Source organism: Nelumbo nucifera, chromosome 8, assembly GCF_055504915.1.
Source record: "Nelumbo nucifera cultivar China Antique chromosome 8, China Antique-T2T, whole genome shotgun sequence".
NCBI classification, from domain to species: Eukaryota; Viridiplantae; Streptophyta; class Magnoliopsida; order Proteales; family Nelumbonaceae; genus Nelumbo; species Nelumbo nucifera.
This window is the reverse complement of record NC_142656.1, coordinates 42,599,843-42,622,460: the sequence shown is the minus strand read 5'-3', so window position 1 is coordinate 42,622,460 and position 22,618 is coordinate 42,599,843. Positions and strand designations below refer to the sequence as shown.

The 22,618-nt window shown below is 37.6% G+C and overlaps 1 protein-coding gene across 4 annotated transcripts in view; it reads right to left on the bottom strand.

Annotated features, from left to right (window-relative positions):
• The window catches only part of LOC104589683 (P-loop containing nucleoside triphosphate hydrolases superfamily protein), a 64,159-nt gene extending 41,837 nt beyond the window's left edge, over positions 1-22,322 (bottom strand). The window contains exons 1-6 of one of the 4 annotated variants that reach the window (XM_010248080.3): positions 21,907-22,322; positions 12,036-12,359; positions 11,721-11,825; positions 11,244-11,321; positions 5,446-5,587; positions 5,251-5,321 (exon numbers count right to left, since the gene is read on the bottom strand). In XM_010248080.3, coding sequence (XP_010246382.1) covers positions 5,251-5,321; positions 5,446-5,587; positions 11,244-11,321; positions 11,721-11,825; positions 12,036-12,200 — 561 coding nt within the window. In that variant the 5' untranslated portion in view covers positions 12,201-12,359; positions 21,907-22,322. Of the gene's footprint in view, positions 1-5,250; positions 5,322-5,445; positions 5,588-11,243; positions 11,322-11,720; positions 11,826-12,035; positions 12,427-21,906 lie in introns of all 4 variants that reach the window. The other 3 variants (XM_088893079.1, XM_088893078.1, XM_010248084.3) reach the window with 3 other exon arrangements.
• Positions 22,323-22,618: the final 296 nt, after the last annotated feature.

Sequence of the window (22,618 nt, the reverse complement as noted above, 5' to 3'; positions counted from 1 at the left end):
GGATAGGATAAAAGGGAAGTAGGTAAAAAAGGAACAATAGGGAAAACAAAGTAGTGAAATGAAGATAATCAACTAGAACGTTAGAGGATTAGGGAGTGCTAGGAAAAGATCAATCATAAAAGAGGTAATAAGAAAAAAAAAATCTGGATATAGTTCTGCTTCAAGAATCCAAGTTGCTAGTGTTTGACAGAAGATGGGCCAGAAGTTTGTGGAGGGCTATGAGCATAAGTTGGGCAACGGCTCCATCTTGGGGGTCCTCAAGAGGCATAGTGACATTATCAGGAGATAAGGTGGTGGTTGGAATAGAAGAGTTAGTGGAAAAATTTACAGTTTCTATAAAATTCAAACAAGTGGAAGATGGTTTTGAATGGATGTTAACAAATATTTATGGACCTAATGGGTATAGGGAGAGAAATGAATTGTTGGAAGAGTTGGGAGATACTAGAGGATTGTGGGAGGGACTTTGGTGTATAGGAGGGGATTTCAATGTCATTAGATTCTTAGAGCAGACAAATAACAATAAACAAGGTATCACTACTAGTATGAGCAGGTTTAATCAGTTTATAAAAACATTTGAACTTAAGGAATTGCCTCTCACACATAGTAGTTTTACCTGGTCCCCTCCAAGCGAACCCGATTTATTCAGCATTGGATAAATTATTATTCTCAATGGATTGGGAGGTGCATTGAGAGGTTTAGTTTCAAGATTTCTGCCAAGGGTAACATCTGATCATTGGCCAATTTTCATCTTTAAGGAAGAACAAGGAAGGAGAGTACCAATCATCCAGAGTCTGGGCAAAAGATTAAGGAGTAGTGGGAGAAAGTAATCCAAGGATAAAGTGGAATGCAATGAAATTGCAGGATCTAAAGGCTAAAATTAAAGAGTGGATCAGTGGAATATTCAACATTTTAGGAGATTAGAAGAAAGGAAGCAATCGGTGATCAATCAAATAGAGGAGTTGGATGACAAGGAAGTTTGGGAGAATTTTGAGGAAAGGGAGAAAGAAGTTAGATGGGAGTTGAGGAAACGATTAGAGGATATACTATATAAAGAGAAAACTAGCTGGAGGCAAAAATTAAAACATAAATGGGTAAAGGAGGGTGATAAAAATACAAAGTTCTTTCATGTAATAACTAATGACAAAAGGAGGAAAAATCATATATCTGCTTTAGTGGTGGATGGTGTAACAGTTAAGCAGCAAAATGAGATAGATATGGCTTCTAAAGAACACTTCAAATCTATTTTCAGAAGACCTTTGCACAATAGGATTTGGTTGATAGGGTTAGAATGGTCAAGGTTAACAAATGAGGTTAAAGCTTAGTTGGAGAGGAAGTTTTAGCTGGGGGAAATAAAAGAGGTAGTGTTTTCCATGGAAAGTTGTAAAGCTCTTGGGCCAAATAGGTTCACAATGGCATTCTACTAAGATTATTGGGAAATCTTGAAAGAGGACTTGCAAGAAGTTTTCAATCAATTCTTTGGGAAAGGAATAATAAATCCAAGATTGAATTCAACCTTCATTGCTCAGGAGCCTAAAAAGTCTGATGCTTTGCATGCTAGAGATTAGGCCCATTAGCTTGGTAAATAGCTTATATATGGCTAAGGTTCCATCTCTAAGGATTAGAGCTGCTCTTCCCAGTATTATTTCACTAAATCAAGGGGCCTTCGTGAAGAATAAACAAATCACTGATAAAATTTTAATTGCAAGTGAAAGCGTGGAGTAGTAGAAAAGGAAAGGAAAAAATAGGTTTTTTATTTAAATTGGATTTGGAGAAAGCTTATGATATAGTGGATTGGTCATTTCTATTAAAAGTGATGAGAAGCTTTGGTTTTGAGGAGAGATGGTGCAAGTGGATAAAGGGATAAAGAATAAACAAATCACTGATAAAATTTTAATTGCAAGTGAAAGCGTGGAGGAGTAGAAAAGGAAAGGAAAAAATAGATTTTTTATTTAAATTGGATTTGGAGAAAGCTTATGATATAGTGGATTGGTCCTTTGTATTAAAAGTGATGAGAAGCTTTGGTTTTGAGGAGAGATGGTGCAAGTGGATAAAGGGATGTATTCAGACTTATCATTATTCTCTATTGGTGAATGGAAATGTGGTGGATTTCTTTCAACTTTGAGAGGAATTAGACAAAAGGACCCTTTACCCTTCCTCTTCACTCTACCAAATGTGCAAAGTTTGTTTGCCATGGCATTCTTTAGTTGGCAAAGAAGGGATGATTGTTGTGGAGTTGTGTAGGAGCTGCCATAGTCTGGACCATTTTGGAGAAAAGGAATGCAAGGGTATTTACAGAAAAAAGAAAGAAGAAAAGAGGCCATTGTTGAGACCATCACTGTTAGGATAGTGCAATGGGCAAAATCCTTAGTTATTTGCTGATTTTTCAGTGATATTATGACTCCGAGTGGCTCCTTCACTGTTAGGATAGTTCCATGGAGAACTAATGTGGAAGTGTGTCAGAGCAGCTATTTTGTGGACTATTTGCAAGGAGAGGAATGCCAGAATATTCCAAGAAAAGGAAAGAAGCCTAGCTGAAGTAAAGGAGTGCACATTGGTTATTGACAAAGGCAATTCTTTGGTTGAAAACTTCATATCTTTTTGCGAATTTTTCCTCTAATGATTTTCAGAAAAGCTGGGCAGAAGTGGGATCCACATCCTCTAAAATGAATAGATTACAAAGCAGAATGGATACCTCCTCAAAAGGAGTGGTGAAGTTGAACTTTGACGGGAGTAGTAAAGGTAATCCAGGGCTCTCAGGTATAGGAGGGATTCTGAGAGATAAGGATTATCATTATTTTGAGGACCAGTGTGAGTTGTGAACTCTACAAGGGCTGAGATACTGGCTACAGTGCAAGGAATACAAATTAAAAACCAACTTGGAGTGGAGCACTTGATAGTTAAGGGGGACTACAGGGATCTTCTCAAGAAAGTTAATTGGCTTACAAGGAACATGACAATTAAATTCAATGTGTTAGCAAATCAGCAAATGCCATGGCTGATTCGGTTAAACAAGGGGGTACCAAGAGGTGAATTGTTCTGGGCTACCTTATAATTGTATTTCTGTTAAGAGTGTGATCATATTCTCATTTCTAAGGGGAGGTAATATACCGTACCTCCTCTTAAGGTGATTGTACACTTTCTTCTCTTCTTAATAAAATTACCATTCATTTATCAAAAAAAAAATATTATGAGAAATTGGAAGGAGGTGGCAAGTTCAGATAGTCATAAGCTTGTATTAAGTCTTGGTTGGTCCCCACCAACGCATGGCTTCACTAAGTTGAACTTTGATAGGAGTAGTGCAGGGAATCCAGGTCCCTCAGGTATTGGTAGTGTTTTTAGAAATGAGGACAGCATTATTGGCATATTCTCTAGACCAATGGGTGTAGGAGTTTCACTGAGTGCTAAGATGGCTTTGATGGAAGGATGGCTTCACTAAGCTGAACTTTGATGGGAGTAGTGCAAGGAATCCAGGTCCCTCAGGTATAGGTGGTGTTTTTAGAAACAAGGAGGGCAGCATTATTGGTATATTCTCTGGACCAATAGGTGTAAGGGATTCACTAAGGGATAAGATGTTGGCTCTGATGGAAGGAGTGCAAAAAGCAAAGGAGATGAACATCAATAAGTTGATTATAGAAGGAGACTCAAAGTTAGTGGTGGGTTGGTTACAAAAGGAAAGAGCCACAATGTGAAACTACAGCAAATGAAAGGAAGAAATTTAAATGGTTGACATGAGGCATGGATGTAAGAGTTAATTAAGTTAAAAGAAAGCTAATGGTTTTGATGATGCTTTGGCAAAACAAGGGTGGGAAGAAATCAGTTGTTTTGGGCTCAATTGTAACTTTATTCATAAAATTTGGGGATAGTAAAGAGATTTTGGGGCCGTTTGGCAAGTCTTTTTCAGAAGATCTTCTGGCAGACCTGACAGTCAAAAGACGATGTGAGCTTTTGCATTAAGATCTTAGCAGCTTGAAGACCATTTGGTTAAGGCATGGCTCTTTGCGCATCTTTCTTTGTGAAGAAGAGTTGAAAAAAAAAACTCCATTTGGAGCTTCCCAAAAATAGCCCAAAACAGGTTTCCCACGTCTTTTCGGGGCTGCGGCTTTTGGCGGCTAGATCTTTTCCCAACCAAACAGGAAAAGATGAAAGTGTGGGCTGTCGGGCTTCTAAAAAGCCGACAACCCACGCGGAAAGATGCGCCAAACAGGGCCTTTATTTTTCCCTCTTTATAATCTTTTTTTCTGTGTTAATGAAATTTGATGTTATTGGTCAGAAAAAAAGCAAAACCCTAGGTTTGTTCTTTCTTGGGTGAGAGGAAATCACAAGGAAGTCTTTTAAGGAGGTGGAAGAAATGCCTGGTGGGCCTTCAAAAGGTAGAAAGAAGAATAATTTGACACCCGAAGGGGATGTTTCAATTGTAAGAAACATTGTGGAGGAATATTGATGTATTTCAATGAAAGTTGCAAGGGCTGTTTTGAAGAAGGGTGCTGAGGTGGCAGCAGAGCAAGTGTTTAAGAAGAACGCTGTATTTGAGTTAGATAGGATCAATGCTAATGTTAAGATGATAGAAAATATTGAGGTTCATCCAAATGCAGTAAGAAGATTCAGGCATCAAAGAAATAATTGGACTATTCTGGTGTCAAAAGTTTTGTATAGATTGAAGGGGTGATCATTTGTGAACAAGAGGGTGAAGAAGACAAAAAGAATTATAAAGAAAATCAAAGAGATTCCTGTTTCAATCTATAAAGATTTAGCATGATTTGTTTTTTTGCATATTTGTTGGGGGGGCTTTTCAGTTTAGTGGGTGGAGCCTCTAGGTTTGGTTGTTGGAATGGAGAGCTGGGGTTATGGTGAGTTTTGTTTTGCTTTGTTTCCCTTGGGTTTTTTGTGGGTAATTTTGAGGTTTCTCGTTTGGGTTTTGAATTGTAGTTTGTGGGATTAGTGGGAGAGAAAGGGTGCCTGTTTTTGTTTCTCTTGGGAGGTGATGCCGTATCACCTATTTGTATTCTTCCCTCTTTTTCTTAATAAATTTTCTTTTTTATTGATCTTCAAAACAAAGGATTAACAGTATCTGCAGAAACTACAATGCTATGCTCATGACTCAATATTTATTATGATATAAAGCTAACGACTGTAAAATATAAAACAAAAGATTGAAAAAAAAAAAAAAAAGAGATAACAAGAAGGAAAGAAGGAAAGCCAGAAGTAGGTTGCTGTGGATCAAATTAAAAAGTAAAACATGATGAAATTTACCTTATATCCTGCAATATCTTGAGTTACACCCGGCAAAGGTCCCACGGTAGCTCGCTTGATCTTCTCCTGCACTATGAAAAAATTCTCCAACCAATCATGCTTGATGTGTTGTTTCACAATAGAAAATACTGACATATTGCTTATACAACCTCCTAATAATGGTTACCAGTATTGAGAAGCCCAACAAAATATTACCAGGAAAACGAGCAGAGGTAATTTGGTGGATGGAATTAATAAGAGCTGATTTCCCTACATTAGGCACACCGACCACCATAACAAGGAGAGTGGGTTCCCTTGAAATCACTTCCTTCAATTTCAGCTCCACAAGTTCAAGTAGCTTTCACAAATAGACCACAATTCAGAAGAATATACAGCTAGCATAGAACGATATAATATTGGTTTAAAAGTAATTCCAGAAACTAGAAAACATAAATCTTGTTATTGAGGAATCAGGTTTGAGACTAGATGGAGATAGTAGATAAGACCATATGGGGCTTCATTTTATCTTCCCACTTCTGAATTCTAGTAATGTATTATTCAGATGATTCTTTAAATCAGAAAGGGTTAGGGGATGTGATAGATCCGTTTAGAATTCTATAACTCTGAGCTGGTTCGAGGGAGCTCACCTTCCTGAAACAGATTAGAAGAGAGGAAGAAGAGGATGGAAGAAGGAGAAGAGGAAGAAGAAGGGAGGAGAATAGTAGGGTTTTCTTTCTTGCCTAACAGACGAGGTTTACAATTATTTATACTCTCCCCTCTCCTGCACATGGATTCGACTGCGACTGGTAACTAACTGGAGGGACATGCCTCCTCACGTAAACGAACCTCAGTGAAGGCTGCACACGGGTGATCAGGTGCTTCTCTCGTGCAGGGCCTGGTTGCTGAGTGTCTTGGGCCTGGGTCTCCTGGCATGGGCCCGAATGGGTAGTTGAGGGCCTATCAGGATGGGACTCTGCACTCCTCATTCTGGTTCATCCTTGAGGGGTTGTCTTAATCAATTTACTGTGTGACAACAATTATATGAAGTTCCTCAATCACATAATAGTAATTGGCACACTTCAGAGTGCTAGATTGACGAAGTATAACATAGTCATTTGTTTGGGGGCACTTGAATACGATCTTGACAACAGAAAACTAGTAGTTAGTTTCCATCACTAGAAGAGCAATTTTGCATCCTCAGGTTGTGTACTTTTTTCATCTGTATTTTAGTCCTTATGGACTGAAAGAAAATAAAGAATTTTGGAGAACAAACTTTAACTCAGAAGGAAATGTTACAACATATGCATGGGGAAGAATTCATTCTAGGTATGCACGTCATGGCAGATTTTAAAATGTCCCTTATGATTCCTTTTTTTTTGAGATAGTGGGACTCTTTGTATCTGATTAGAAAGAATAATCTGTTCAGATTGGAGTAGGTCCTGCACATTGGCTCATTGTGCAGAGCATTGTAATTTTTCCACATATATTAATACAATACTCAGTTGGATCAATACAATTATATCATTCTTCTATCCCTTCAAAATCCAAAACCAAGGTCAAGGCTTTATTTCAACAAGATAGAAGATGGAAAAGCTGCCCATTCTTTTCATAGAGACTAAATTAGGAATACAGAGTATAGATCGTAAAGGGATGAACTTCTCCTGACCATAAGTATCCATAAACAAAACCTATGCAAATAGTCACATCAAGCCATTAGATATTCTTTTCTTATAAGTGGTTAAGATGATTGTATTAAAACAACCATAAAAGAGAAAGAAGCCCTCAGCATATACAAAAAGAGTGCTTATAATATGCACAGAAGCATTTAAATGCAGCTCACTATACATTTATACAATAAATCAAAAAATGACGGAGATCCAATTGTCAGTGAAAGAATCGGCTGAAGTTCCCTCAAAAAGTCTTGAAACACTAGCCCATCTCATCAAGGTCCATTCCACCTTGCTAATGACAGCTTCAACTGGAACCAATTTGGACTAAAAAAACTCTGCAATTCCCTTCGAAGCGATCCAACAGATTGCAAATGGCAAGCAATTCCAAAGAATCCCCCTCGCCACGAAAGGTCCACATCCTCAAGAAGATAACAACTCAATCAAAGTAGGAAGAACCCATTGCACACGGAACAGCTGAAAGAAGTGACACCAAAGTTGATAGGTAAAGGAGTGGAGTAGCAGATGGTGAACAGATTCTGAGCCCACACCCCAAAGGCAACAGATGCCGTTCAACTCCATGCCCCATCTCACTAAAGCCTCAACCATTTGAATCCTATCTCTTCCAGCTAGCCACACACACAAAAAAAACATTTGTAGGCACCTCAGACTCCCAAATCCAAGGACCCAGCAAAACATGATAACAAGATTTAGTAGAAAACAACCCATTCTCATCTCCAGCACAAAGCTGAACATCTCATGATCCTGGAACAATCTCAACCTTGCAGCTTGGCATCAAATCCAAAAGAGAGGGGATCTCACAATCATTCAAATTCCTTCAGAAAGTAGGAGACCAGACCACCTGTTCATTGATTAAATCCACATAATTGCAAACCGCACCTTCCTTGGTAAAAGTGATTACAAAAGAAGGGAATAAATAACAAAAAAGTTGACCGGAACACCGAGAGTATCTCCAAAAGGAAATAGCATCCCCTGTTCCAGGCTTGAATTTGATGTTCTTTTGAAACTTGGGCAGGCTAGCCATGATTCCTTTCCACACACTAGTGCCATAAGACTGTTGAGGCTCAAGAGAAATCCAATCCATTGGTACTCTTCCACACTTGCTTTCAATCACTTACCACCACAGATGAGACCTTTCTTGCCCATATCTCTACAGCCATTTACAAAGAAGAGAATCATTCATAAGTCTCAACTCTCAAGTCTCGTACCTGTCCCACCTTTCTCCTTGGGTTCAAAAACCATATCCCAAGAAATCAAATGAACTTTCATTTCTTCGTTAACCCCCTCCCACAAAAAATCCCTCTGCAACTTCTCCAGCACTTTGGCCACTGACGCCAGCAAAGAAAACAAAGAAAGATAGTAGGTTGGCAAGCTGGACAAAACACTCTGGGTTAGTGGACAAGAATCTTCTCTTCTCCCGCGGGAATAATATGGCTCTATCTTAAATTCACTTTCAAGCCCGAAGCAGCCTCAAAACATATCAAAAGTGTGTCATCAGCATATTGTAATAAAGTCACTGACACCCCTCCCCCAACCCTACTGAGAACCCTTAAAGCTGTCTTACTTCAACTGCCTTGTTAATCAGTCTCCCCAGTGGATCCACTACAAGTGAGAAAAGTAGGGAGAAAGCGGGTCGCATTGCCCAAGTCCTTGCTGACCCTTAAAATACCCCTCTGAAGCTCCATTGGTGATGATTGAAAACATAGGATCATAAATGCAGCAAAAGATCCAACACCTCCAGAGCACTCAAAGCTCATTCTCCTCAAAATATAGTCAACAAATTGCCAATGAACATGATCATAGGCTTTTTCTAAGTCAAGTTTGCAGAGGAGACCTGGCATACTTTGCCATAAGTGGGAATTAATGCATTCATTTGCAATAAGAAGCCCACCGAGGATTTGCCTCCCATCCACAAAAGCTCCTTGAGAGGGTAGAACCAATTTCCCTAAGACTATGCTCAAATGGTTTTTTTTTATCGGTAACAAAAAACTTTATTAATGATGTGAATATTTATGAAGCTTTAGATACAATAGGGGAGGTAAAAAGTCTTAACTCCCCATCAACAGAAAGCAATGACATAAAATTAAAAATTAGCCCAAAAGATAACCTCCCTATTCACCCCCTGCTTGGCCAGCCCATCTGCAAATGAGTTAGCAGTCCTCTTCGCCCAGCTATATTGTATCTCAATGTCTCTGCCCAACCAACAGAATATTTTCTTTTCATTGTTATAGCTCCACAAGCCACTGTCCTCTTCCTTCAGCCAGCTAATCACCACCCCAAACATCTGATATTTAGTTCCCTTGCTCTTTGAATTCCTTACAGAGCTGCAAGGATCTCAGCCCTAATAGATTCTCCTTCCCCTATGGGGCCTGAGAACAATGCAAATAACATCCCCTTCCTCATTCCTGAAAACTCCCCCAATCCCAGAAGGCCCTGGGTTCCTCAAACTACTGCCATCAAAATTCAGTTTTATAAATCCAGAGGGAGGAGGGGACCATGAGGGACTAGGAGTCCTCTTACGCAAAGCAGAGGTAGCTATCTCTTTCCAATTTCTTAGTAAGTCAGCCACTGGAAAGTCTGAGGAACTATCCTCAAATGGTTTGCCAACAGCTTAGAGATAATCTTATAGAAACTTCTAATGAGAATGACTGGACAGAAATCTTTGAGATCAGCAGTAGGGGTGATCATTTTCAGCCCGGCCCAGCTCAGAAATTCTGAGTTTGGGCCTAGGTTTTTGTTCAGGCCCAGGCCGCACTTGGGTCTAATACTTCAAGCCCCCATATATTTAATTATATGTATTATATATATTTTATATATATATATGCACACAAGTTATTTGATGCCACATTGTATTATTTATATATAAATATTATAATGTACCATTTACAACATATGTTTTATACAATATTTTACATTATATAATATATAAAATAAATTTTGTGTGCATATTATATATATAATGTAAAATATTATGCATATGTAATATTTTATACATAAAAGACATAGGCCCAGAATCAGGCCCAGCCCAACCCAGGCCTTTGGGCTTATGTTTCAGGCCTGGAACCTGGGTCGAGCCAGACCTGGACCCCGGGTATAGCTTATAATAGGTGCAAAGCCCAGCCCAGGCCCAGCCTGACCCGGCCCATGATCACCCCTAGTCAGCAGATGAAGTTAGATTTTGCACCTTGAAACAGCTTAGCATTTCTCTAAAAATATTTTTTTTGATAAATCATTTCTCTAAAAATATTTCGCTGCCAGCAGCAGGTCTGCCTTCAAAAAATCCAAACACTTAGTGTAGAAACCTATTGGAAAGCCATTGGGGCTCAGGGCTTTGTCCCCATTGAGCTCCTAAAGTGCAGTCCATACCCTCCCAAAAATCTCGTTCAATCCAATCCCTGTCCAAGTCTCCAAGCTAATAAAAAATAACACCATCTAACTGTGGCCTAATTACCTCTCCTTCCGCATAGGATCTTTGTTAAAAGCTACAATCCCATTTCTCACTTCCTCTTGAGATTCCAATAGCCTCTCATTCACCTTGATTGTAGTGATAGTGCTCTGCCACGAACCATCTAGTGGAAGAACTTGGTGTTTTTATCCCCCTCTTTCAACCATAACACCCTAGATTTCTAATGCCAAGACACTTCTTCCATGTGGCACAACATGCAAAAGACTACTGCAAGCTTCCTTCACATCCAACTTTGAGATTATAGTTAGGGTCCTTTCCTTGTGCGACTACAGACTCCCAAAGTCAATATCATTCCACTCCTTTATTCTTAACTTGACAAATTTTACCTTCGGAACAAAAGTGGCTGAGGCATCTACACTTGCCCACCAATCCTTAACCTTTTAACAGAAACTAGGGACTTCAAAGAACATCATCTCAAATCTGAATAAACTTAGATATTCTTAGAAAGTAAAGTAAAAGAAAGAAGGGCATTTGTCCTCATTCAAGGTGACTTTAGTGAAATCATTTTCAAAATTCTATGTTGATAGACAAACTTCCTGAGATAGCAAGTGGTGCTTGTTGTCAATTACAATGCAACACTAAATCAGTATGTATAAATGACACAGAAACAGGAGCAGAAGATTTGTGAATTCAAACAGCATATACTTTACACATTTTGCAATCCTACTTTCCATATTAAGAACTAAAAGGAGAGAGCTGCCCATGGATAGCCATTTCTTTGTTGGGGGTCACAATAAGAAAAAGAAAAGCAGCAAAGAAAAAAAAATAACATCTTGCATGTGTCTCATGCCATGTTAAAAATAAATAAAATAATAAGCCAAAAGATTAGTATAACAGAACCATATTAAAAATCAACTAACCTTCTTGACAGAAGTCTTGCTGTGTGCATTTATTGAAAGACAATCTTGCTTGTGTGAATCAAAACATTGAATCCATTTCTGCAAAAAGCACAGCACAGGGTAATATTCACTGAAGAAGCAACAAATTTGAGAACATATTGTCATAGTGGAGACAAAAATGGCTTTAACTTCACAAATCCTAAAGGGGTAAGTTGCAAAACGCAACTTCAAGAAACTCCTTACATTTGCCACATTCAAGGTTCTCTATATGCTCAACAATTAAATCTGCTGATTAGGAAAACTACTAGGTAATTTTCACTGAAAAAGCTTGATTTTATCTTCTCAACTACTAAAGGCTCGTTTGATAACAAATGAAGTGACTGAACTGAATGATTTATTACTTTTTCTTTTTAGGAAGCTCCATAATGGCTGAAGCTAAAGTTGGGTTGATCACTTCTGTCAATATCAAACGATCATGAGTAGAAAAAATCTGCTTACTTGCATTATATTGGGATTGGCCAAATCCTTCTTATTGAGAGCAATTACACGCCTTTTGCTGGAAAGAACAGGTTGGAGATCTTCATTCACGGAAGATAAAGGAATCTGTTTTCCACAAGGAAAAACAACAAAATAATCACAAATAAAATACTTGGATTAAGAGTAATTTTACTAGAAGAAAAAAAAAACTATCAGTGATGAAATCGCCTGAAATAGTTTGAGGTGGAGAGAAGATATTTTCTTTTTACAGAAGACACGATTAACATCATTTAGCAAGAACTAAACCAGATAAACAGAGAGAGAAAGAGAACTAACACGAGCATCACGGACTTCAATAACAAGGTCTGCGAGCTTGAGACGGTCGCGAATGGCTCGAGTAGCTGTAGCCATGTGACCGGGGAACCAGTTGATGATTCCACCACCCCTGTTGAACCCCATATCTCCCAACGCCTTCTTCATTACTTTCCCCAATGCACCCATCTCTTCTTTCTCTTACTAGCTTGCTCGCTCCATTCGCAAATTCTCGCTCCCGCGCTCGCTCTGTACGGGGAAGATGCAGTAGGGAAGGGTATTGTTGTTTGGTAGCCCAGTAGCTTGAAGTGCGGCTGAGACGTCTTGTGAGGTTGGTGTGAGGAGCGCCTGTTTAGGAGCAGATTCGGGCTCGTTGTTATTCATGGGTGATGTTCCCAACAGACTGGGGGATGTGCTGTTAGGAGCAAATTATGGTTCAACTAACAAAACTACTACTTATTAATGGTGGAGCATTTCTTTCAAATGCTAGAGTTAAATCCCCATGGTATGAGTGTTTATGAAACATTAAGCCAAACCATTTCCACTTTGCTCTTGTACCTTGTTTTTATATTAGTAGAGTAATTGGATTGTTGTTTGTAGTTACATACATGATAATGGTACTATTTTTTTTTTATAATTCAGGTATTATGATAATGGTAATATGTCAATTATAACATTGGTCTACTTTTAATATACTAACCATTGAGGTCCTTGTGAGATCAATAAGTGGGTGTGTTAAAGCATTATCAGAATGATATCTAAGCTAGTAATCATTATGATAGGATCTAATGCTTTATGAGACAAAGAGAATATTCCTAACATACTCTGATGAAAACTGCAAAACTGCTGGTAGTAGATTTTAAGTTGTTTTAAAATTGGTTTGCAAAATAAATATTGTATATAAGTAAAATGTTTATTTTGGAAAATTATTTGTAAAGTTTTTTTTCGCAAGTTCCATCATTAAACAGAGTGTAGCATTGGGCTCTTTTTTTTTTTTGATATAAACCAGAGATCCAAAACAGGAGCTACACACAATGGGGGGTAGCCCATCCCCAAATGTCAGCACAAGAAAGACACTTAAGAAAGAAAGGCAAATAAGAAATCGAACTAAGATTTGAAAGAGCACAATTAGCAAGCCAATCAGCAACTCGGTTCCCTTCCCAGAATGTGTGTCTGTCATTTTCCAATTCCTCATGTTAGATATTATTAGGCTCTTTTACTTGACTAGTAAGTGTGCATGTTCTTTGCACATGGCAATTCTAGATGATGATGATAATGATGATAAACACCTCATCCAAATATGTAATAATCGGAAAAAGTTATGAAGTTTTAAGTATCATTGACAGTCTTATGAGATTGGCTAGACTCTTCTTTTTGTAATGTTTTTTTTGTTCATTTACCAAAAAAAAAATGTAAGATTTAAATAGAGGGAATTGAATAATGTGAAAAGTAGTAATTCAATTTACAATTTAAACCTCACAATTAAATATAGACTAAATTTAAAAATGAGTATTCTAATCAAATGAATGTTCCAAAATCTTATTCATATTTCTAATAGTGGTGTAAATATAGAATTATAGATGTGTTCAATTTTTTTCTATATTTTTTTTTGTATTTCTGTGTGTAAAAATAATCAAATGAATTATAGATACCTGAATGTTTTTTTTTTGCAAAATTTATGTATTTTATATTTTATTAAGCTTTACTATTTATTTATGACATTAAAAGTTTAATAACAAATTGACCCAAAAGTTGAACTATTGATCTTTACCAAATAGTAAAATAATTTCATTTTTGGTCAGTTCTAAATTATGTATTGCATTTTCATTATCAATAAAAATAATTCTTGTTTACACTTATTTTTTAATTTGATTAATAAAAACATCATAAATGTCTAATTATTTTTACATTTTTATAATTATCTATATTTATTTATAAAAATTTTATTACCTAACTATGACTTCATAGGTTGATCAATTTAATTCAAATGGTTGAATTGCTTAGCCACCACTTGGGTAAAGAATGTTTTTGTTTTGGAGTCGTTTTAAAATATATGGGTTTGTATATTAAAAATATTGACATAGATCTAATTAGTAGCATTTATTAGTGAAAAATAACTTAAATATAGGATTTAATAAGAGAAAATGGGAATTAATAGCTTAGTTATAAAGACTTAATGAGAGGGGATTAAATGAGGTGGAAAGTAATTATTGAAGTTAAATTTTCAACCCTTATAATTAGAGATGGATTAAATACACAAATATGGGCATTTTAGTAGCTATTAAGTTGGCATTAAAGTTGTAATAAAAATGACTTTTATACCCTTTCTCAAACAAAGAAATAGAGGGTAATTTTAGTCCATAAAAACTTTCACTCTACATCTGCACTAATTATAGATAAAAGACTACATTGCAAATATTCATTTAGGCCCTTTTACTTGATAGATATTTTTTTTTAATTTGGATCATTGTGCCCAATTTCTTAGGGTTGTAGACTTGGGCAATTTATGTTAGACATAATGGGCCCATTCAAAGCCCAATTACTTGGGGCAACTTCTTTTTGTGAAGGGAGTGAAATTGGCTTAGGTGGGTCTCATCTCCTCTTAGAGAGGAGGTGGCCTAAGTTGGTTTTAGACTTGTACACGAGCCAGCTAGGCCAACCCTATAATGTCTCGGACCCGAGTCCAAGCTCAACCTAACCAACAGACCTAGATCTTTAAGCCTAAGCCCGAAGCTCAATCAATATATTGGGCAAGAAGAATTTTTTATTTTTATTCAACAAGAAAATTTATTTATGTATATTAAACAGTCTTAAAACCTAAAAGTACTAAAAGATCTCACTATAACTCAAAGAAAAATATGATAAGAGCAACAAAGATATATAAAATAGATTTTTTGAGAAAGCACATGTCCGGCCCAAGAAAAGTCGAGTTTAGTGTTTTAGGCCCAAGCTCGAGCTTGTGGATCTCAAATCTTGTCCAAGCCTGACCATGAACAGGTAAAGCTAGCCAGGCATATTAGGCTACCCCGCCCATGAATTGGTTTAATTCATTCAAATTGAGAAATTATGGGTCTCATGTGACATAAGTTTTTCCTTTTCACACTTATCTTGAAAGAATTACAAAGGTTATAGAATTGTTAGTTGCTTTTGTTGGAGGACTTCTAATGTTATTAAAAGTTGACTAGACTGACTAGTCAAAGAGAAAGTTGAATAGGAGTCTAACTAATTAAGAGCTCTTTCTAAATTGGATTAGGGAATCCTTTTGGCAATTAATTAGAACTTTTGGGAACTTGTAAATAACTACAATTAGATCAACCCTGGCCCCTAACTATGGTTCTAAAACTCCCAATTTTTCTTTTTTTTTTTTGATAAATGAGAGTAGTTTTATTAATTCAAAAAATAGTAGTACATTCAGCCTAGGAAGAGGCACGAGGTCTTACCTCCCCCTAGGACTGAGTCATAAACACTAAACAAACACAAGCCTGAAACATAGTTACAAAGTGGCCCAAAACAGATCTCCCCTTGACACCCCTTGCTTAGCCAAAGAATCAGCCATTGCATTTGCTGATCTGCTGACCCACTGAAACCTGAATGGTGTATTCCTTGTCAGCCATTTAACTTTCTTTAACAGATCCCTGTAGCCCCAACAAGCTGTCTCTGGACTTGTCAACCAGCCCACTACTACCTTGGAATCCCCTTCTACTATCAAATTATTCACTCCAAGTTGACTGGCCATCTGTATACCTTGTACCGCTGCTAGTATCTCTGCCCTTACAGAATCACCAACACCCACTGGTCCTGAAAATAAAGACATGTTGCTATCTTTGTCTCTCAAAATCCCTCCTATTCCAGATGGCCCTGGGTTACCTTGGCAGCTACCATCAAAATTCAGTTTTACCACTCCATCCGGTGGGGCTTCCCATTCAGCTTGTGATTTGTTCTTTGTGGAGACTGTAGAAGCCACTGCTACCCAGTTTCTCCTTAAGTCATCAAAAGAGCAATCTACCAACAAGTGTGAAGATTTTAGCCACGAGACTGTCCTTGTCATTATGCATTCCTTAATTTCAGCAAGACTTCTTTCCTTTTCTTGAAATATTCTAGCATTTCTCTCCTCCCATAAAGTCCACAAGGTAGCGGCTCTGATATTATTCCACATTAGCTTCCCTCTTTTTGTCATTCTCCCAAAGGCAGCCGGAATGAACAGTAGCTTTACTTCGGAGGGCAAGTTCCACCTGCACCCAAATAGTGCAACAACTCGATTCCAAATATTGGCAGCAAAAGAGCACGATATCAGTAAATGGTTACAGTCCTCACCCTTCACTCTACACAAGAAGCACCAATTTGGGGACAAACACAAGTAAGGTTTCTTCTTTTGCAAGTTTTCCACCGTATTGATCTTACCCAAGTAGGCTACCCAACAGAACACTGCTATTTTAGGAGGAATTGGCCTTGACCAGACCTCTTTAACAGGGAACACCTGAGAGGAGGGATTGGAGCAGAGGGCTTTAAAGAAAGAAGCACAAGTGAAGGAACCAACCGAGGTTAGAGACCAAACCCTTTTATCTAGGTTAGGGGGGTCCAAGCACACTGAGTCTAGAAGCAACAAGAGCTTTGAAACACAAAGAAGTTCAACAGCCCTTAACCCTCTTCGAAACCCAAAATTCCAGTTTAAATCCAAAGGGCGAACCGGGGGGGAATTGGTTTCTTTCTAAAGAGGGAGATGGAATAGAGAGAAGGAAAGCGGTCTTTTAGGGGTTGAGTGCTCACCCAAATATCTTCCCAAAAAAGAATGGAGTTTTTAGAACAAACATCATACCTTACAAATCTGAGGAACTTTGGGAGAATGCCATAAATAGCCTTCCAAGGTGTTGTGAGCAAAGCCCTTCAGGATACCTCCGCGTTCCAACCAAATTCAGAACAACCATGGATACTCTTCACTACTTCATGCCACAACCTCTCCCTCTCCAAAGGCCACCTCCAAAGCCGCTTACCTAAAAGAGCTTCATTCTTACTCACCACATTCCCTAAGCCTAGGCCTCCTTCATTTTTGCTTCTACTCACCATCTCCCACCTAATCAAGTGATCTTTTTTCTCTTCCCCGGGTTCCCATAAGAAATCCCTCATCAGTTTTTCCAACCTCTTTGCCTCCCTTTTAGGAATTCTAAGACTGACAGGAAGTATAAAGGCAAGTTGGCTAGAGCTGCTTTAATCAAAATAACTTTACCCCTAGGGAAATATAGTTTCTCTTCCAAGTTGTCAATCTTTTTTCGAACTTTTCCACCACCGGGTTCCAGAACCTACTTTCCTTTGGATTTGCGCCTAAGGAAAGTCCTAGGTAGGATAGAGGCCACTGAGACCATGTGCAATCTAACGAGGCTGCTATAAATTCCATCTCCCCTCTACTCAAATTTAATCCCACAACACAACTTTTCTCAAAATTTATCTTCAAATTTGAGGCCCTCTCAAAGTGAATTATCAAATCCTTCAGATTTCTTACCTCCATCAGATCACAACCTTCACAAAAGATTATTATGTCATATGCAAATTGAAGATAGGTTACTGAAACTCTATCTCTACCTATTCTCCACCCTCTTAAGGATCCGGCCCTATCCGCTTCTGAGAGAAGTCTACTAAAAGCATCAGCAACTAAAGTGAATAGGAAAGGTGACATGGGGTCACCTTGTCTCAGACCCCTGCTAGCTGGGAAGAAACCGTTAACTACCCCATTGACTAGGATGGAGTAATGGCAAGAGGAAAGGCAACCGTTTATCCATTTGCACCATCTATCCCTAAACCCACACTTCCTTAGCACGAGAATTAAGAATCCCCAATCCACTAGGTTGTAAGCCTTTTCAATATATAGTTTACAAACATAACCTTTATGACCCGATCTCCTCATCTCCTCCACACATTCATTTGCTATTAGGATCTAATCTACTAATTGTCTCCCCTTAACAAAAGCTCCTTGGGTTTGGCTGATAAGACAAGGAAGAACCTTTTCAATCCTCAAAGATAAGACCTTAGCCAAATCTTGTATACACTAGTCACCAAACTAATAAGTCGAAAGTCCTTTGGATGCTTGGCCTTTTTCTTCTTGGGAATTAAGGCTAAAAAAGTAGCATTAACTCCACGACTAATCACTGAATTATCCTCGAATTCCTTGAAGACCTCAATCAAGTCTTCCTTGTTTATGTCCCAACAATCTTGAAAGAAAGCCATTGTGAAACCGTCTGGCCCTGGTGCTTTAGATCTGTTCATGGAGAAGACAGCTTTTCTTATTTCTTCCTCCTCAAAATTCCTTTCTAGACAGCTTCTACTCTCTTCTGGAAGCCTCTGCCAGGATAGCCAATTGTTTTGTTGACCATTTCAAAACTCCCAATTTTTCATCCCTAGAAAGATTCCATTATCACTATATTTGATCTTGGTTATTGGACTTCATCTTCTTCCACCTTTGCAAGTTATTCTAGACCATTAAGGGAGCACTTTACAACATGAATTGTTTTTTCTTATTGTCAGTTCCAAAAAGAAATCAAAACCTTTTGGTTTGAAAACAAATTATTTCTCAAAACAAAATTACAAAAAAAAAAACATATTCTTTGTTATGTATTTGTTTCCAAGACTAAAACCAAAAACATATTCTTGAATTTCTAGTTTCAAAAGTATGTTTTCATATAGTTATTTGATATTATGATCCATAAATCATATAAGTTCTATATTAGAAAGTTTGTTTTTGTTTAAAAAACCATTATTTTGATGGTTCAAAAAAAAACATGTATTGTTTTTTGAAACAAAATCAACTTGTTTTTCCCTTTGAAAACAAAAACCAAAGTTCAAGAACATGTTTCTTGTTTTTTTTTTTTTGTTGAAGTGACGATTCCAAAAACCAAAAACATTCATGTTGTAGAGTGCTCCCTAAGTTTTTGGGTTTTTTGTGATCAAATCAAACTAAGAAGAGCAACTATTGTTGCAATTTGTTGTAGGTTTCAAGAAAATACAGCTAGATCAAGTAAAGGTGGTGCCATCTTCATCTTTTACATCAAATTGGTGAGAAGCTCAAAAAGACTTAGACATGAACTTCACACCTGATGCTACATTTGTGGTGACCATTTTTCATCACATTAAGGTAATTCACTTACCTTATTTGGATTTGATATAATGTGGTACAGCTCCATATTTGATCCTATAATGGAGAAATTGTTTATCCTAGGTGAAACATTTCATCTTTTAGAAGTTTTCTCATACAGAAGTTTTGTACTTTTATATTTGCTAAAGGCTAAACTTTGTCATCACTTTTAACATTACAACTTTCAAACAAAACAAAGCACAATAAAAAAGTTATATGATTAAGCACATCAAAGGGAACAATGCAAAAGTAATGTGAATTAGAAGTACTTGGGTTAATGTGCTAGGAAGGACCAAGGATGTATGGAGTTGGAAGGTCAAGGGGACAATAGTACAATTGACTAGGTTCTCCACATACATATATGTGATATCAACAACTACTACTTTCAGACCAGATATTAATTGAAAGCCCATAATGAACCTAGAATTTGATCAATTGCTACAAAATTAATGAGATGATCAATTTCCATTGGTTATGGTTGTGTGCGTCGGAAAAACCGGCTCACTTGCCACTTGGGCTGGAAATGGAGTCGCCACCCATCAGATTAGGAAAAAGAGGTGATGGGACCTCCGGGAATAATTACTCCAAAACCCAAGGCACCGATCCAACCCAATCCGGGTAAGACTCGGATGGGAGAGGGAAGGGGTTAGGCACCCCTCTCCCAGGTCCAAAGGTGAGACCCACATGGGATCCCAAATGAACATAAACAACAAATAAGCAATTAATAAGGAAAACAAATCACAAGAGAAGCCACCATAAAAGAAAGAAATATTCCTACATTTATTTATCTATTTATTTTATTTTCAATTTTTTTACTTTATCCTTTTTATCTTTTTAATTATTTTTAGCTATTTGGTTTTATATAACTTTTCAATTAATTTTTTTATTTTTTTTTTCATTTTGTATTGGTGTACTTTTGTGATTTTCTAAATTTTTCCTTTCTTTTTTATTTTTATTTGTTATTATATTTTTTGTCATTTGTTTATGGAATCCTATTGACTTATCTGATTTATGGATTATTTTCTTTTTTGATATATTCTTCTTTTTTATATTTTTCATATGTTTATTTGTCTTTCCTTTTTTTTCTTGATTTATTTTTTTATAATTTCCTTTACTTCATTTTTTTATCATTATTTCCCTTTCATTGGCCTACTCTTCCCCTTGTCACGTAGATGAGCTTTATTCTAGCCATCTCACTACACCCTTTCAGCCAACTCTCCTTCCCCTTTTGGTTTGGTATGCATGTATCCTATCTGTCAACAAATCTTCTCAAGCTACTTCCTTTTCTCCTCTTTTCCACCCCTGCACACACACCCCTTTTTTATCTATCATCGATCTACCCATGACTACCTGAAGCAACATTACACATTAGAGTACACCAAATAGCCAACAAGAAAGAACTCCCAACACACAGCGATCAATGGCCATGTGAACAACAATACTCATCAGATCACAAGGTTAATTTCAGAAAGAGAGCTTAGGATAGCACTGTTAATGTTCAACAATATTCGTCGAAGTATAGAAACAAGCTATGCATTGTTAAATCTACACACTGACAATACACTACAGAGGGAATCGACTTCAGGGAGGAAGTATAACCACAAAAAAAAGGTTTGCACGTCATCATCAATTTATCAGAGAACAATAACGCATAGAGAAAAATGAGTAACGGGCCAAGGGATATGGGGAAGAAATTACGAAATATGATACTGAAACTTTCAGTCTGTCACCAATTAGAAATCGTTTTTTAAACAAAGAATGAAACAGAGCCGACGAAAAGAATTAAAAAAAAAATGCTAACAACTTTAAGAAGGGAATGCAGTGCTGATAAAAAACATAAACTAAAATTAACAATTAAAACTAATAGTGACAAAAAAAGAGCCATCGTATGAGCGAGACAAAGAAAAGAAAAGAGAAAACGAAAAAAAAAAAAGAAAAGAAAAGAAAGCAATGGTCCAAGCTTAATCGATTATGAGAACATAATGATTCAAGACAAAAATACGGTAAAACAGCAGGTCTAAAGGGTTTCAGGGACTCTACAAGAGTCGATTTGGTGAGATCTCACCAACAGCTCTTTATTCCTTCCGGCTTTCATTATTTTCCTCCTCTCTTTTTTTTATTTTTTATTTTATCATACTCTTCTTTAATTATGGTAGCTAAGCCTTCATTGTATCGGCAATTCAAAAGAGTCCTGCTGATAATCCTTTCTAATTACAGAGGGGGTAGAACATCTGAGTTCATCCGCCATTATCTTGGGTAACAAAGAAAGAAAACCGGCACACCTTGCTTATTTAAAACAATCCATTTAATCGGTTTGAAGCATTAGCATACCGTACGATTAATCTGAATAGTAGTGGAGGATTTTAAGTTTAAACCGAGCATCAACTAAAAAAGACAGCAACATTCATATCGAAAGGATAAGGCAGGAAAAAAAAAAAAAAAAACTACTAGTAAAAATAACAACGAGAAACTAGGTGATTAAGGATTGAAGGAAAGAGAAGGGAAAGAAGGAAAGAAAAATAAAAAACAGGGTAACTTGAAATGTATCAGAATACTAGAGAAACATTCAGCGTAAATAATGATATGTAAATCAAAAAAAAAAAAAAAAACACATCTCCCGTCCTAACACTCGCCATCAACCTTAGAAATCATAGAGACAGCTCAACCAATTTTCCCTGCTGTCTCCCCTGATTGATGATCGAATGTGGTCTTTGGAGAGGGAAAGATATCAGTCGAAAACACAACAAAGAAATGAAAAAAAAAAAAGATTACCAGATGAAGTTGAGCTTCAACTGGTTCGGTATCTTGGCCTGAACTTGCCTGGTGCTGCTAATGGTGAATGAAGACAGAGGCTGGTGAGAAACCTTAGAACGTGGTACACGGAGGTGATAGTGAGTCGCCGGAATCCGATGGGCGACCAAAACCATTCACTGCGGCGAGTTACTCTTCGTTCACCGCCACTGTGGCACAGGGGATGAACAGCTTTCTCTCCCTCCCAGAGTTCTCCTCCAAATTCTTCTTCTTCTCCCCCCTCTCTGATTCGCTCTGTCTCCCTTTTCCTCGCTCTCTCCCAGAGCTCTCTTCTCCGACCTTCGTCTTCGCTCTCTCACAGAACTCTTCTCTCCGCTCCTCCCCTCTCCCCTTTCTTTCTGCTCTCTGCCCGAAATGGAGCGCTTATCGAGTCAGGCAGCTTTGCTCACACGGGTCAAAGAGGGCTTATTGAGTCAGACCGGGGTTTGGATCGATGATGGTGGTTCCGGGTTAAAGAGAAATAGAGGGTTGAAACTGGTCCGACCACAAATAGAGGGTTGTAAGAAGGGGTAAATGATGGTATGTTTGATTGAAATCTGGTAAGGGCTCGATTCAGTTAATCTAGAATCTCAGAATGGAATCTTTGTGTGATCGAAGGGTAAATAAGGTCTATTTTGGGTGAAAATTCATAAGGTAGGTTTTTTGGGTAGATTGAGGTGATTGGTAAGGTTAG